Source organism: Ambystoma mexicanum, chromosome 10 (assembly GCF_040938575.1).
Source record: "Ambystoma mexicanum isolate Mex_15411 chromosome 10, UKY_AmexF1_1, whole genome shotgun sequence".
In the NCBI taxonomy this organism is placed as follows: Eukaryota; Metazoa; Chordata; class Amphibia; order Caudata; family Ambystomatidae; genus Ambystoma; species Ambystoma mexicanum.
This window is the reverse complement of record NC_090932.1, coordinates 1,157,946,027-1,157,960,839: the sequence shown is the minus strand read 5'-3', so window position 1 is coordinate 1,157,960,839 and position 14,813 is coordinate 1,157,946,027. Positions and strand designations below refer to the sequence as shown.

Sequence of the window (14,813 nt, the reverse complement as noted above, 5' to 3'; positions counted from 1 at the left end):
ACATGAAGTTACTCGAGCTGCAGATTTAGCAGGCTCTTAAAGATTTTTAGAGCCCTCCGTGCATTTTTTAGTGAGTTGAACACTCGCTGTTGAAATCTCAGCAGCAGGTTAGAATCGGCGGGTTAAATCTGTATGGGTGATCTCTTTAAAGTGCACTTTGGTGTTCGATTCTATTTTTTTTTTAAACGTAATTTATTGGTGTTTTGTATTAAGCGCATACAAATACAAACATATAAACTGTAAACAATGGAAAAGAAAAAAAAAACAAACCGTCTTCATGAGATGTGGTGCATGTCTCTCGGGTGAATGTGAGGAAAGAGTTCGCATGTCTCGGGGAACTGGTGGAGTCTCGAGTAGGGATCATCGTCACAGTGGTATCTCAAGCGTTCAGTTGTAACAGATTGTTGGGGGTTGTCAAGGGGGTTTGTGGTCTGCGCTGAAGTATGTGTCTCTGAGTAGGGCCTTCCAAGAGTCTAAGGTGCCACTCGCCCTGTCTCCGGTGGAGTTGGCTCCGTCTTACCAGGCCCTGGTTTCAGCTGCTGTCCATCTCTGCATCTCCTTCAACCAGTGTTCGTGTCTGGGGCCGGCTGGTTTCTTCCATGCCATGGCTATGGTTCTTTTTGCTAGGATGCATGAAATGTCCATTTTTACAAGGTGTTTGAGTTTGGTTGGTCTGGGGTAGGTGCCCAGTAAACATTCTCCCGGTGTCCACTTATATCTTTCCATTCCTGCATCTGTGCAGGTCTGTTTGACTTTGGACCACAGTTCCATCGCTTTAGTGCATGTCAAGAACATATGAATTGGGTCCGCTCTGTCGTTCCCGCACCTTGGGCATGCCGGGGAAGCTTGTTTGTTGAAGGAAGCCACCCTGTGTGGAGTCATGTACGTTCGATAAAGGACGTTCAGCTGGATCTGTCCAAATCTGGAGTTCCTGGACACTTTCTTGGGATAGATTAATGCTCTTTCCCATTCCCTGTCTGTGAGCGTGATTCCGATATCTGCTTCCCATCTCGCCTTCAGTGCCTCTCCCTTGGGGTTGGGTTTATCAGCGAGTCTGTTGTAGAGCCTGGAGATCGGTCTCCAGCCGTCCTCAAGATCGTGCATTTCCTGCAGCAGCGGGTCCAGAGTGGGTTCCTCTGGCCAGCCGTTCCAGTTTTTCTTGCTGGTTTGTTTGATGCGTTGGTACCAGAGAAACTGACCACTTGATAGCCCTTCTTTGGTCTGCAGTGACTCGAGTTCTCTGAATTCTCCCTCCTCAAACATATCTCCCCATGTGTAAATGCCTGCCTCTTCCCATCTTCTTGCTGTGGATAGGTCAGATTCTGATTTGCACACGTCCACCAAGATGGGGTTGTCTGGGGAGTACGGATGTTTCACTTGCCTGATGTAGCAGGTTCTGGCCCATACCTGCCTGCCAAGACCGATGACCAAGGGGGCGTCGGGGGATTGTCGTAGGGGGCTCCATAGGGTTTCCCTGGGTGTTAATTTGGTAGAGAATTGACTCAGGAGTCCCAGTTCAGCGGACGGTTCATCCGAGAGCCACTTCGTGATGTGGCTAAGCTGCGCCGCAAGGTAATATAGCTGAAGGTCCGGTAGTTTTATTCCTCCCTCCTTGTGTGGGAGAGATAGTGTGGCCAAGGACAGTTTGTGCATGTTGGGACCCCTCAGAAAGTCTATTATAAGCGCCTCTAGTTTCTTGAAGAAGGGTGGTCTTACCTAGAAGCATATATTCAAGAAAAAATACAGGAACCGGGGGAGAATTATCATCTTGACAATCGCCGCTCTACCAACCATTGCCAGTGGGAGATTAGACCAGAATTTCATGGATCTGCGAAGGCTTGATATGGCAGCTTCCGTGTTGTGTTCGTGTGTGAGCATCGGAGTGTGGCTCACTTTAATTCCTAGGTACCTGAACTTATCGAGTTGCCATTTTATTCCTATATCTGGGAGATCAGTCTCTGCTAGGCCTCTCAAGCCAGCCAGGGGGAATGTTGAAGATTTGTGTCTGCTAAATTGTATTCCGGAATATTTCGCGTAATTGTCTAGTACCTCCAGTGTGGTCGGTGCATTGACCTTGGGGTCATTTAGGTACAATAGAACGTCATCAGCGTAGAGGGAGATTATGTTGTAGGCATTGCCGACCTTGATGCCAGCGTCGAAAAATTGTTGCCTGAAATATATGGCAATCGGCTCTAGGCCGAGTATATATAGCATAGGCGAGAGTGGGCATCCCTGTCTTGTGCCCCTCTTTATCTGCCAGGGTTCTGACACTGTTCTGCCTGTCCTCGCTCTTGCGGTTGGAGTGTTATATAGTACCGTGATCCATCTGATGAAGCCCTCGCCAAACCCAAATCCTCGCAGTACCTCGATAAGCCACTCCCAGTAGATGGAGTCGAAGGCTTTGATGGCGTCAAGTGAAAGCACCGCTAGGTCCTCATCCTTTTCATAAGTCTCTGCCATGATGTGTTGAAGCCTTCTCAGGTTAGCTGTGGTGTTGCGACCGGGAACAAACCCGTTTTGGTCTTCGTGGATTATGGAACCCAGCACTCTGGCGAGTCTACCAGCTAATATGGTGGTGAGGATCTTGTTGTCATAATTTAGCATGGCCAGAGGGCGATAGGAGTCGCAATCAGTGGGTGGTTTGTGTGGCTTGAGCATGGGAATGATTATTGTCTCCCTCATAGTGTTGGGCAGGAACCCGTCTGCGTAGGCCTCTTGATATACTTCGTGTAGGATTGGAGTTAGGGTGGATTCGTATGTTTTATAGAACTCAGATGGGAGGCCATCACTTCCAGGGGCCCTGCCGGTGGCAAGCGATCTGATTGCTCCCTCCACGTCCTCGGCCCTGATCTCCTTCTCCAGTTCGTCCCTCTGTTCATTGGTGATCTTGGGGAGGCCTATCTCTTCCAGTGTATCGATGATTTCGTCTCTGGGAATTTGTTTGTCGTGAGTGTACAACCTGGAGTAGAATTTGGCGAATGCCTTGTTAACTCCCGTCTGCGTCCTGTGAGATGTCCCTTCTTCGTCTAGTATCTCGGTGCGGAGATGCTTGGGGTGTTCTTTCCTGCATAGCCAAGCCAATAGCCTACCAGGTTTATCCGCTTCTTTATGGGATCTAGTGGTGTACGTTGCGTAGTCAAATTTCTCTAATCTGTCCCAGGAGGATTGGCAGTTCTCGCGGAGCTCTTTCAGTTTCATCTCGACTACTGGAGTGATGTTAGAGGAAGATTCCAGGCGTGTTATCTCCAGTTCCTGTGCCTCAAGGGACGCCTTTAGTTGCCTGCGGGTACCACCAGCTTTCGATGGTGTTCGATTCTATGTAAGTTACAGGGTTTTCTCTGTAAATTTGTCTGGCTAGACAAAAAGAGCAGGATTTGAATGTTACCTTGTTTCTGCTTTCTCCATTTGACCTATGAGATAACTGGTGGATGTGTTCAGACATGTTGTTTTTCTATACCCTGTGAATTCCAGGTGGAAGTTATGGAATCTGACTCTGAATCTTTGGTCAAGAAGTTGGAATCAAAACATTTAATTCCGTCACATCTCACTTTCTTCTTGGATTTCTTTTTGGGGATGGAAGCACTTTTGCTGCCCTTTTCTATGAACTGTTTTAAAACTGCCAAATAAATCTAACGCCATTGTAATATATGGTTTTTGAACAAGTGCTCCTCAACCCTCTCATCTCCTTTGGGCTATGTCGTCACTGGAGGAGCTTGGTGTCATGGGTTAAAGTAACAGATGTATTACTTTAATTTGGAGTACTGCTTAACAGGTAAGTTTATCCACAGTCGGTCCCTTTGCTTGTTGTCTTGTTTTTGTTGGAATAAATCTGTGAAGTGGTTTTGGTTTTTGGTTCTTGGTTCTTTAGCCATTGGTGTATTTTGTGTCCCCGTTTATTTTTTTTCATTCCTTGGTTGCGTAGTCATTAGAGATACAGTCTGGCAATTTGTCATAGATTTCTTGTGTTTGACACGCGGGCAGATGGAGATGGGTGTTGGGGCAATGACTTTCACTGCTTGGCATGTCCTAAGGTAAAGATTCCAAGAGGGGTCAGGTGATGATACTCTGTTAAATTACTGAGATGCCTTATTACACAGGGTCCTCTTCTACCTAGTCCGTCTTAAATTCCCTCCATCCCCACTATGCAATACTGCTTGGCTTTTACAAACTGTATGGCTGTTTGCTTTGTGGATGGGATTTGCTCGTCAGTGATTACCTGATGAGTAGTGCCCGGTGCTCCGATCCTTTTAATGATCTTCATTACGGTGCCATCCATGCCCACAGCCATACAATCTACCCTGGCATGTCTGAAATGTTATACAGCTAGTTTACAAACATTCACCTAAAGAATGCAAGATCTCCAGTAGTTTTGGGGGGTCCGGGGGTGTGTGAGAAGATGTCGAGTGTTCTTGGCTATTTTCAGAGTTTTTGTTTCTTTGTGTGTGAATAATGCTTGATCCTTGTATTAACTACTCTAATATTGGTATTTTAAGTACTTTTAGTGTGGGGGGGCAGGGGGGGGGAGTGCTATTGTGCTTAATGGAGATGGCAGCCTGAGTGCCGAGCTCCGGACTGGGGAAATCCTTCTTTTCAAAATAACCTCAATCATCTAGCGAATCCTTGCTGGAGCCTGCGGGAAGACCCCCATGCTACACTCCCACCGATTCTCGGAATTGAAGACCCTGTGGGGACGGGGAAACGGCCGAAGCGAGAACCAGCGCTGTGTCTCGCCCCGTGCGGCGGCTCTGGCGCCCGCGGCCCCTTGGCGCTGCAGGCCTCAGTGGGGGAGGGGCTGTCTGGACCCGAGTGTGTGCCAAATTGTAATTCTACGGCCGGGGCGCCCCGCATTTCCCTGTGCGGCATTGGACTGGGCTGGCTGGGGTGTGAGCCAGCCCGGGGTCTACTGGAGGCTCCCCCGCCGGCCCCGAACATACCTCTGCTCAACGCAGGTCCTCTGACGGACGCCTCGCGGACGGAGGCGCCGCGGAAGGACCGCAACACCGCCGTTGGACCTGCGCTTTGGGGGGCTTGTCGCCGGGCCCTGCTGCCCGCCGCCTGCACCGCGGCTGTCCCTGCAGCCCGGGGGCCTCCTCGCTCCCACCCCCTCACGCTCCATGATCTGCAGATGTTGCCCATAAAAGTGCTGAACAGAGACCGTAAAGGACACCATTGGCCCTGACATTCTGGTCAACAACTCCTGTGCCCGCAGCGACACCAGTGGCTGGCCTCCCCTGGCAACAATACTCTGGCCACCTATCACGCGCTATCCTCCCCTGATATCTGGAGAGTGGTGGTTGCAGGCTGAGCCCAATCCTATGAACTGACTCGTATATGCTCCAGCGCCGGGCGGCTCGCGGGTCATCCCTGGACGCCACCTTGGGTGGGCGGGTCCGTGGCTGGGCCCCCTCTGGGTGCTCCCCCATTACTACTGCCTCAGCAACAGTTGTGTGGCAGGGAGCACCAGGAATTGGAGCGTACCCATAAGCAAGCAGGGCAGTGGGGTAATCCATGCAAAGACACCTCCAAAAGCCTCAAAGAGCCTGGAAACCCTCTTCCCCCACTCTACAGGGCCTCATCCATTGACTGGGGCCTAACACAGCTCCCATCATGTGCACGTTTGGCCCCCCAGACTGCTGGTAAACGGATTCCTCGCTGCACATCCTTTGAGTGGTTCCCTGCCGCCACGACTCAGCTGAACCTGTAACGCCAGCATCTGGTGCGAACCTATCGCCAGTCAGAGTCAAGACATGACTACTACTGGGACACACTTACAAGCTCCAAAGACTGCTGGGGTCATAATTTAACTAGGAGAACACGATACCGCTCTGTAAGAGACCCGTGCAACAGCGTGTTCGGATACCCCACTGCATTGTACGATACAGCAGAACCTCAATACCTCTGACCACTTACCCATATTGCTGGATTCCTCCGTCGTTGGCACCATGACCAAAGGAGCTGGCGCAGGGGAAAAAACGGAGCTTGCTGAACATGTTTGCAAAAACACCAGCCAGATCGACGAGTGAGACCCTGGAGGATGCACCCGCGGCCCCTCCCCCTCCCACCCCGGATGACTCGCAGAAGATGCTGGAGTATATTCGTGAGGGGTTCACCACATTGCATTCCAAACTCGATGACATGAATGGCACCATCTCCTCCATAAAAGCTTATATCGAGACAGATGGCCGCGTGGCCAAGATTGAAACAAGGGTGGGGGCCGCTGAGGACGATCTGGGCTCCCTGCGGGCTCCACACTCTCCAGTTGGGTACTGGCAGTTGAAAAAAGAGTGATCTCGAATCCCGTTCAAGACGGAATAACCTACGTATAGTCGGAGTACCTGAAGAAAATATCAAGGAACCCATGGAGGACTTTGTGGAACGCATTCTTCTAACACTCCTGGATACGCAGAAACTGTCCCTGCAGTTCGAAGTGGAAAGAGCCCATTGTTCCCTAACCGCGAAGCCCAGACCCTGTGCGCCTCCATGTCCCATCATAGCCAGAATCTTATATTTTTGGGACCGTGATGCCCTCCTGAGAGCGGCCAGAGCCAAGGGGGAGCTGCTTCTTGGAGCGGTGAGAATTCATCTCTATCTGGATTTTTCCGTAGCAGTGCAGCAGGAGCACATAACCTTCATGGCAGTGAAAGAGACTCTGAATCTTGGGGGTTAAATACTCCATGTTATTTCCTGCGAAGCACTCAAATCAAACATTCTTCATTACGATTCCGGAAGAGGCTTCAAAATTTGTTGATGAGCATTTCCCTGGCTGACCCCCCCCCATTATGACGGTGGCACGGTTGTTTTCTTTGCTCGGTTAGTGCCAAATAGCCCCTTGCTGGAAATAGGCCCATATGCTGCCGTGCGCATGGTTGCAGCTGCGCCTCACAAGAACGTATTAACAGTTGGTTTTGTACTTTTTGATCTGTCGATCCTCAATCCATGCATTTCCTTATTATTCGCACTGGTTAACTTTAGTAATACAAATATCTGTAAATACCCCAGTCCGAACAAGTACCGCCAGGCCAGCTCTCAAGCCCCCAGGCGTAGATGCCGTTGATCTGGTTGTTGTTACGGTCATGTTGGGTTATCATTTCTCTGTTTGGGGGAGGGATATGAGTGGGGGGAGGGATATTGGGGAGCAGGGATATTGGGGAACAGTTTAAAGGCTTGACAACCACGAGATACCACGCATACTAGAATACCAGGTTGCAGTTACACTGGTGAGGTGATGTGTCCACCCTGGTCGTGGCGGCACTGCCCACCACCCCACCGTAGATCGGATTTCAACCAACTTCCCCATGCAAATGTCGGATAGTAACCTAGCGTTCATGAGCTAGAATGTACGGGGTCTGGGTAACCATAAAAAGATACGGCAGATACAGCTTTATGCTGAGCGCAATGGCGTTTAAGTTGTATGCCTACAGGAGACCCATGCCCGCTCTGAACAATGCGAGAAATTTGCTAAACTGTGGGGGCACCAGAGGTACTACACTAATTATTTCACCCAGTCATGGTGTGCTGACCCTGATAAATTTCCCACTTCTGTGTAAGTGTGGTCACTCACGGGTTGACCCACAGGGGAGATATGTATTAACCCTGGGCACCCTACAAAGTCAAGAGGTAGCCATATTAAACATTTATGGGCCAAATATTGATTATCCTGATTTTTACTTACACCTGGCCTCTATGCTGGGAGAGTTCCCTCTGGTCCCGATCATATGGGGAGGAGATGTTAATACTATACTAGACATCAACCTTGATAGATTGGGCTCCAGACCTCGCCAGAGCAGCCCACTCTATTTTGACGCTTGCCCGCTTGTCGATTGTAGACGCATGGCGGCTCATGCACCCAGACTCATTTACATACACCTACTACTCCGTGCACGATTAGCATTCAAGAATAGACAGGTGGCTCATATCAGACATTTTGATTAGATCCCTCTCCCACCTGTCCGTTCTTCTCCGAACCCTTTCTGATCACTCGCCAGTAGTCCTCTCCTTGAACTGGGGCCCAGACTATGACGGAGCCAGGCAATGGAAAATGAATCCTCATTCCCTACTTGATCCGGTCTTTCGCTCAGAACTGGAATCTTCCATTGAGGAATTCTTTGAAATCTATACCAACTCTGTGTCATCACAAGCCACTCTCTGGGAATCCTTTAAAGCATACACCAGAGGTATCGCCATCTCCAAGGGAAGTGGAATTCTGAACGAGATCCGCACGGATATCAAGAACTGAGTCGGCCCTGGCCACCTTTGAGGCCCAATATGAGCTGGACACATTCCAGAGCCTAGTCAGACGTGAGGTTAATTTTCTAGACTGCCCCCATCTGGCAAGGAAATATGGAGAGGGGGAGCGACTGGGCTGGATGTTAGCCAGACTAATACGCCCCCAATATACCGGCGATGGAGACCCAACGGAACACTGACTACATCATCACAAGACATTAACACAGAATTCCGTACATTCTATAGCTCCCTATATTCGAAAGCAGATGAGATTGACTCCTACCTAGAGAGCCTCCCTCTCTCCGTCCTCTCCACCGACGCTAGCATTTCTCTTGAGACCTTTCACCTTTTGCCTGATGCCATAAACTCGCTGGCATCAAGCAAAGCCCCTGGTGCAGATGGACGCCCCATTGAACTTTATAAACTATTCAAATCCCTTCTGGTCCCACACTTTTTGGCCCTATGGGAGGAGGCTTGTGAAGAGGGCATACTCCCTCCCACACTCCGGGAGGCAATGATGAGTGTTACTCAAACCTTGCAAGCCTCCCACCCAATGTGGCTCGTACCGGCTCCTTTCACTAATTAATTGTGATGTCAAAATGTATGCCAAGCTATTAGCCATGCGACTAGCCTCACTTATCCCTCACATCATCCATCCAGATCAAGCGGGGGTTTGTCCCGGGCCGCTCCACCTCCCTGAATCTGAGTCGCCTATTCAATGTGATCAGTAGGATCAGCCCGAAAGTGCAGGCAGTAGCGGTCACCCTAGATATGCAGAAAGCATTCGACTCTGTATCATGGGAATACCTATGCAGAGTCCTAGAGAAATGCAAATTTGGCCCCACCTTTCGGTCCTGGGTTAAACTACTCTACACAAACCCATCGGCTAGAGTCCGCACTGAGGATAGGTGCTCCTCCCCCTTCCAGATAGCTAGAGGAATGCGACAGGGCTGCCCCTTTGTAAAGCTCACCTGGCTCCCACGGAGGCGCTGGTCTGGGTTGCTGTGGCCTCTTCAAGCGTGATGCGCAGAATTCGGACCACCGATTGAACAGGACCCCCAAATCTTGCTTGTCTGGCCCGTAGGAATATCCTTCTGCAGATGAGAAAGGGAATTAACTGTCTGCTGAATAGTGTGCTTGCTCCCCCCTTCCCCCTTCGTTCTTCTCTGACTTCCTCCAAAACCCCCGGTTTAAGCTCACCTTATGGTTTGGAAGGATGAACTCTCCATCCTGCTTCTGGTGCAGGAGCGCGCGTTCATCCAGTTACTTCACTGGTTTTCAGAATGGCGCTGGCAAATCCACTTGACTTTTCTGAGCGATACGCCGTAAGTATGAAGATGCAAAAGTTCAAGTGTGAGCCTCCTTTTATGTTGTTTTTCCTAACCTGTGATCTATCCTTTATTTCAGGTGCAGAACAAAGGCGATGCGTTGAGGGGTTAAATTGCCGGTGGTAAAATCATGTGAGTTAGTGATGAGGGCGACCCCTCTAAATGTCTTTATAATTCCCCAGTAATGTCTTTTGTCCTTTCCCAATAGGGGCCGGGGGTGCGGTACCTGCCAAAGATGCGGCGCCGACCCGAGATGTGGAATGGTTCACCAAGAAAAGCCGGTAAGTAATATGGCTGAAAATTCGGCTTTCCTCTTTTGTTCCCTTGCTCACCTTTAGTCTCTTCTTCTCTCCCCTAGGTGCAGAGATGTGGCGGCCGGTGCTGAGAGCCGCGATGGAGCCGGGCGGCATCTCGGGAACAGGTGAGTGAAGCGCGGCGCTTTTAAATGGAAGTCTTCTTTCAGGAATGCTGGCGTGAAGATTCCGGATGCAGGTAAGAAGGTTGAATAAGTTCTTGGTTTTCACCTTTCTCTTCTCTTCTTTCCTTACAGGTGTTCCAGGTTTGAGGTGGGCGTGGCTGGAGTCCAGGTGCAGGAGCAGACACGGTGAGCGTTCAGCTGCTGGGATGCAGAACAACGCAAAGCACGTGTGGCTGTCCGGGCGTGGCTTAAATAGCCTTGGAAGAAGTTCCAGGTGAGTATTCTTCCACAGCCCCACCCAAGTAACAAAATAGTTCCTTCAGAAAAATAGCCCCTCCTAAGCCTCATTTGGCTTGGTTCTTCATGCAGCATGGTCTGCATCAGGTGAGTGTGCAGCATGGTCTGCTTCAGGTAAGTGCACCAAACACTTCCCCTTATGAGCCTGGCGCCAACGGCGCCAGGACAGAGTCCAAAGAGCCCCTCTGCTGAGCTTTTACCCGGGGGCGTGATGCCTGCTCCCGGGGGTGCTGGGCCTGGCGCTCCGGGGGTAGGCATCATGACACCCTTTTCCCCCGTTAATATTCGCCATAGCCATGGAACCATTTGCGGACATGTCAGTCGCACGCTCATAGAGCTTTGCGTACGGCTGGCCAAGCCGATATAGTTTCCCTATACGCTGACGACGCCCTCCTTTTATATCTGTTTCCCAGATGCCAACCTTGTCCCGATCCTGGAGGATGTGGTTCGTTTCGGGCGCATTTCCGGGCTGAGGGTGAACTGCTCTAAATCCGCCCAGTTCCTGCTCACCGACTGCACACAAACCCCCCTCTGACCTAATGGGGTTTACATGGTCCCAGTCCAAGTTCACTTACCTCGGGGTGGTGGTCTCCCGGGATGCTGAGATGCTACGTGAGGACAACTACCTAAACTACCTCGCAAACCTAGCTACTAAAACCGAGAGCTGGGCCAAGCTTCCTATCTACCTAGCAGGCCGAATAGGAATACTTAAAATGGTTGTCTGCCCCAGCTCCTTTACCGTTTCACTAATCTGCCCCTATGGCCGGGTGATGACTTCTTCCGTACACTACGCCACACAAGCAACACTTTCCTGTGGCACTCCGGGGCAGTCCGACTTAAACTAACAATCTTAACTGCCCCCATGGAATGCAGAGGTTTCGGCGCTCCAGACATCCCCAGATACTGGTTGGTTGCACAATCTCAATTCAATTTAACACCCGGACCCCCTCCCCACCCCTCCGCATGTTCGGTGGGAGAGGCTGGCGGTCCGTGACCGTGAAATGTGTTCCCTTATCCTCAAACCCGCCCCAGCGGACCCCAGGTCAGCAGATCCAGTTGCTAGTACATCCCTGGCCCTTTCTAAACTCTGGAAGCTGTTAGACACTCCATACCCCTTTCACGGGGACCTGCCGCTCTGAAATTTCCTCCCGGAGGTACCGCGCATCTCCAAATCCATTGTATCCCGATGGGCTGACGCAGGCTTCTTAGCACTCCGTGATGTGTATGTACAGGGTACCTTCCTCGAATGGTCAGATCTCCCGCCATCCCTTAAACGGAAATCGGCTTGGTTGCAGTACTCCTCTCCCCGGAAAATTCTCAAAACTAAATATCCTAATTTCCCCACAGTGCCACCTGACGAACACATAATAGCCGAGCTATGCTCCTTTGGCTCCTCGGAAGGGAATGGGTCTAGGCTTTATACCCTGATACAGACCAGAGCTGCTCCCTCATTTACTAAGCTGAGGCACTAGTGGGAGGAGGATCTTGGGGTGGAGATAACAGATGTGCGTTGGTCCCGGATGTGTGCACGCACCCACAATGTATCTTTCAATTCTCGATTTATACAATTTAAGGTGTTGCACAGATGATATCATACTCAGAGCAGGCTACATCATATGTTCAGTGAACTTTTCTCGAACTTCCCTAGGTGCAGCTCTGAGCAGGCTACATACATTCATATGATCTGGTACTGTTCGCATCTCTAGAAATTCTGGACCGAAATATGTACCACGTTATCTGCTGTACTGGACCACGCAATAGACCCTTCTCTATCACGATGCCTGTTCCATGACTTCCCTCAGCTGGGACGAGACTCTAGAAAGCTAGCTGGCCTCTGCATGCTGCTAGCTGTGCGCTGCATTTTGATGAACTGGCTCCAGCCTAGAGCCCCCACGTACACACAGTGGCTCAGGGCGGTTACGTGGGCGTCGGACACTGAGGAGGCCTGCGGAGTAATGCAACCTCCACACTCGACCAAGGTATATTTGGCAGAAGTTCCGCAGCTACATGTCCTCTATGGACTCGGACACTGAATCCACCACCCCCACACTCCCGGGTTCTGTCGCCGCCCCATGTTCAATGTCTCTGTAATCCTTCTGTTGTAGTATTGTCTGGCTCTTGCCTAACTCGCCTGTATGAAATGTCCGTCCGGAATGGGTATGGTATTGAATATGTGGAACTTTGTCTTGCTGTCACACCGTGTGCATCTCTTACTGTTGTTCTGTGTTGTCAAGTGAAATCAAGAAATTTTTTTTTTTTTTTTAAAGTACTTTTAGTGCAGGTTTTTTCCAATATTAATTTTGACCACTGGTTCCCTTATCTCCTACAATGAGGCAGGACGTTTTGGCATGAGAATTTCAGCATGGTGGCTTTGCTGCAGGGCACAGCGAACTATTGGCGGCTAATCCATATTAAAAAAAAAAAAGAAACGTAATTGCACTTGGTGGTATCCGAACGTGGGTCTCCTGTCTTTAAGGCCTGGCACTTGGCCACAAGACCAAAGTGAGCTTATAGTTTGGTGTTGCACACATTTTGTTTATCCTGCAAAATGTCAGCAGCTGCGGTTAAGGAGCTCTCCAGACACAGTGGTTCGTGTCTAAGCCTCTTCTTGCACCATGACCATTTCGTTTGTTTTGCTACTTTGCGGCTAGCACCTTGTCTAATCGCCATACAGTCTTAGCTGGCACATCATCTTATTGCTCTAAAGCCCTCAGTCTGAGGTCCTGTTCTTTCCTGCTTCCTTCATTCCATCTACTCTATTACCCCCTTCCATCGATTTTCCACTTACCCTTCTTAATATTTCGTCATCTGCTAGAAATCTTGGGGTCATTTTTGACTCCTCACTCAACTTTCCTTCACTTACTTCTATAGTTTGTTCTTGTCTCTTTAAGATGTTTGGAAGACAAATACCTTCTTTTTGTTTAATGCCACAACCTTGGTCTCCTCTCATATTCTATCTGTTACTGTTCTTCCCTTCTTCTCGGCCTCTATGCTACTCGTCTGTCTCCCCTCCACTCTATATATAATTCTGTGTACTCTTTTCTGTATCTTCTCGTGAATCTTTATCCACTGTTCCTTCTTCCCTTCAGTGGCTCGCCTTTGAGTCGCACCCCCTCGTAAATTTTCTCTGCTTTGTCTTCAAGTGCATCCACGGACTGGCTACCCCTGAGCTCTTCTCCTTGATTTCTTTTTTTGAGCCCACTTTCTTGCTTTCTTCAAACAATCTTTTTCTACTTGTTGTCCCTCTGCCTTGTCCAAACTGTTGCATTCGTTCCTTTTCTCTATTGGCTCAAACACTGCAACACTCTTCCTCGCACCCTTTGCTCTGTCTTTTCTCTCTTCCGCTCTCGTCTTAAATCTCTACTTAACGACTTGGTTATCTAATTTATTTTTGCTTGAATTGTACCAGTCTTTTTGTTAAGTGTTTTGGCGTATAGCGCTATACAAATACTCATTTCTGTACCTTTTGCACTCCTTTCTCCGTGGCCTTATGCTTTTCTGTTGCAGCATAGTGCCATTAGACAGGGAACAAAGGCCATCTTGGTTTCGCCTGCTTAAGCGCATAACTTGTGTACCAAATACGTTGGATTGAACCCCTATTACAAATAGCCTGTGGGGTGGAAAGAAGACTTCTCTGGAAGGGTGGGGGATTTATGGATTACTGTTTTTTTCCTGTCTACATTTTTATATCTTAACATGCAGTGGTTTTATCGGCGCTCCAACCTCCAATGAAGGTATTATTCTACTCCATTGTTTGCTCTCCTTTTTGTATCCTAGGCACCATGGTTGCTACACCTCAGTCAGCAGGACGCTCGCTGCAGACAACCCCCGACAGCGTCTTTGTGTCTCCTGGCACCCACCGGCAGCACATAAATAGTACTGGCACCCCAGATCTGCATAACTTTCCTGGCAATGACGATGTGGAAGAGCGGAAGCGGCGGAGACTCTCACGGGCCATTGATCTTGCGCTTAGCGCCACAGAGTCACCAGCCACCTCAGTCTCTCCCAGCAGGTAAGCGCCTACTGCCTCACCTGTTCACTCAATGAGCTAAGTGGACTATGTCAAATTCGGCAAGTTTTATGTCTCAGAGTTGAGATCTTTTTGCACCTAGGTACCTCTGTCTCGACCTACAAGCTTAAATCGTCCCTATGTCTGAAACCTGCCTTTCCCTCCAAGTTGTAAAGTGGGTTAGTCTCCTCTTTACAGAAAGTAAGACCATTCACACCATGTCTCCTCAGCCTGTCCCTCCAGCCTGCAAGTCCTTCGTTCTGTAGGAAAGTTGGATAACAATTACTTGGGTATTATCGGGTAAAGCCCATTGTATATGCTCCATTTAATTACTTGTTGACGTTTTATTTTAAATAAAATACATTAATACGGTACAGTGCTTGAGTTTTACAGAGTTGGGATTAAAGATCGATTATTTGAAAGTGATTCGAATTTTATAGGGAAATCTACCAAAATCTGGGGCAGAATTGGTACTTTATCCAGATGAAGATCTCTGTGGGCCAAAGTAGAGGCCCTACCAATCTCCACAGCCCAG

At 49.4% G+C, this 14,813-nt stretch overlaps 1 protein-coding gene across 1 annotated transcript in view; it reads left to right on the top strand.

Moving 5' to 3' along the window:
* Positions 1–14,813, top strand: part of NCAPH (non-SMC condensin I complex subunit H) — a 742,114-nt gene that overhangs the window by 78,860 nt on the left and 648,441 nt on the right. Inside the window, exon 2 of the mRNA XM_069619088.1 lies at positions 14,047–14,281. Within this exon, the coding sequence (XP_069475189.1) occupies positions 14,047–14,281 (235 nt within the window). The remainder of the gene's footprint in view (positions 1–14,046; positions 14,282–14,813) is intronic.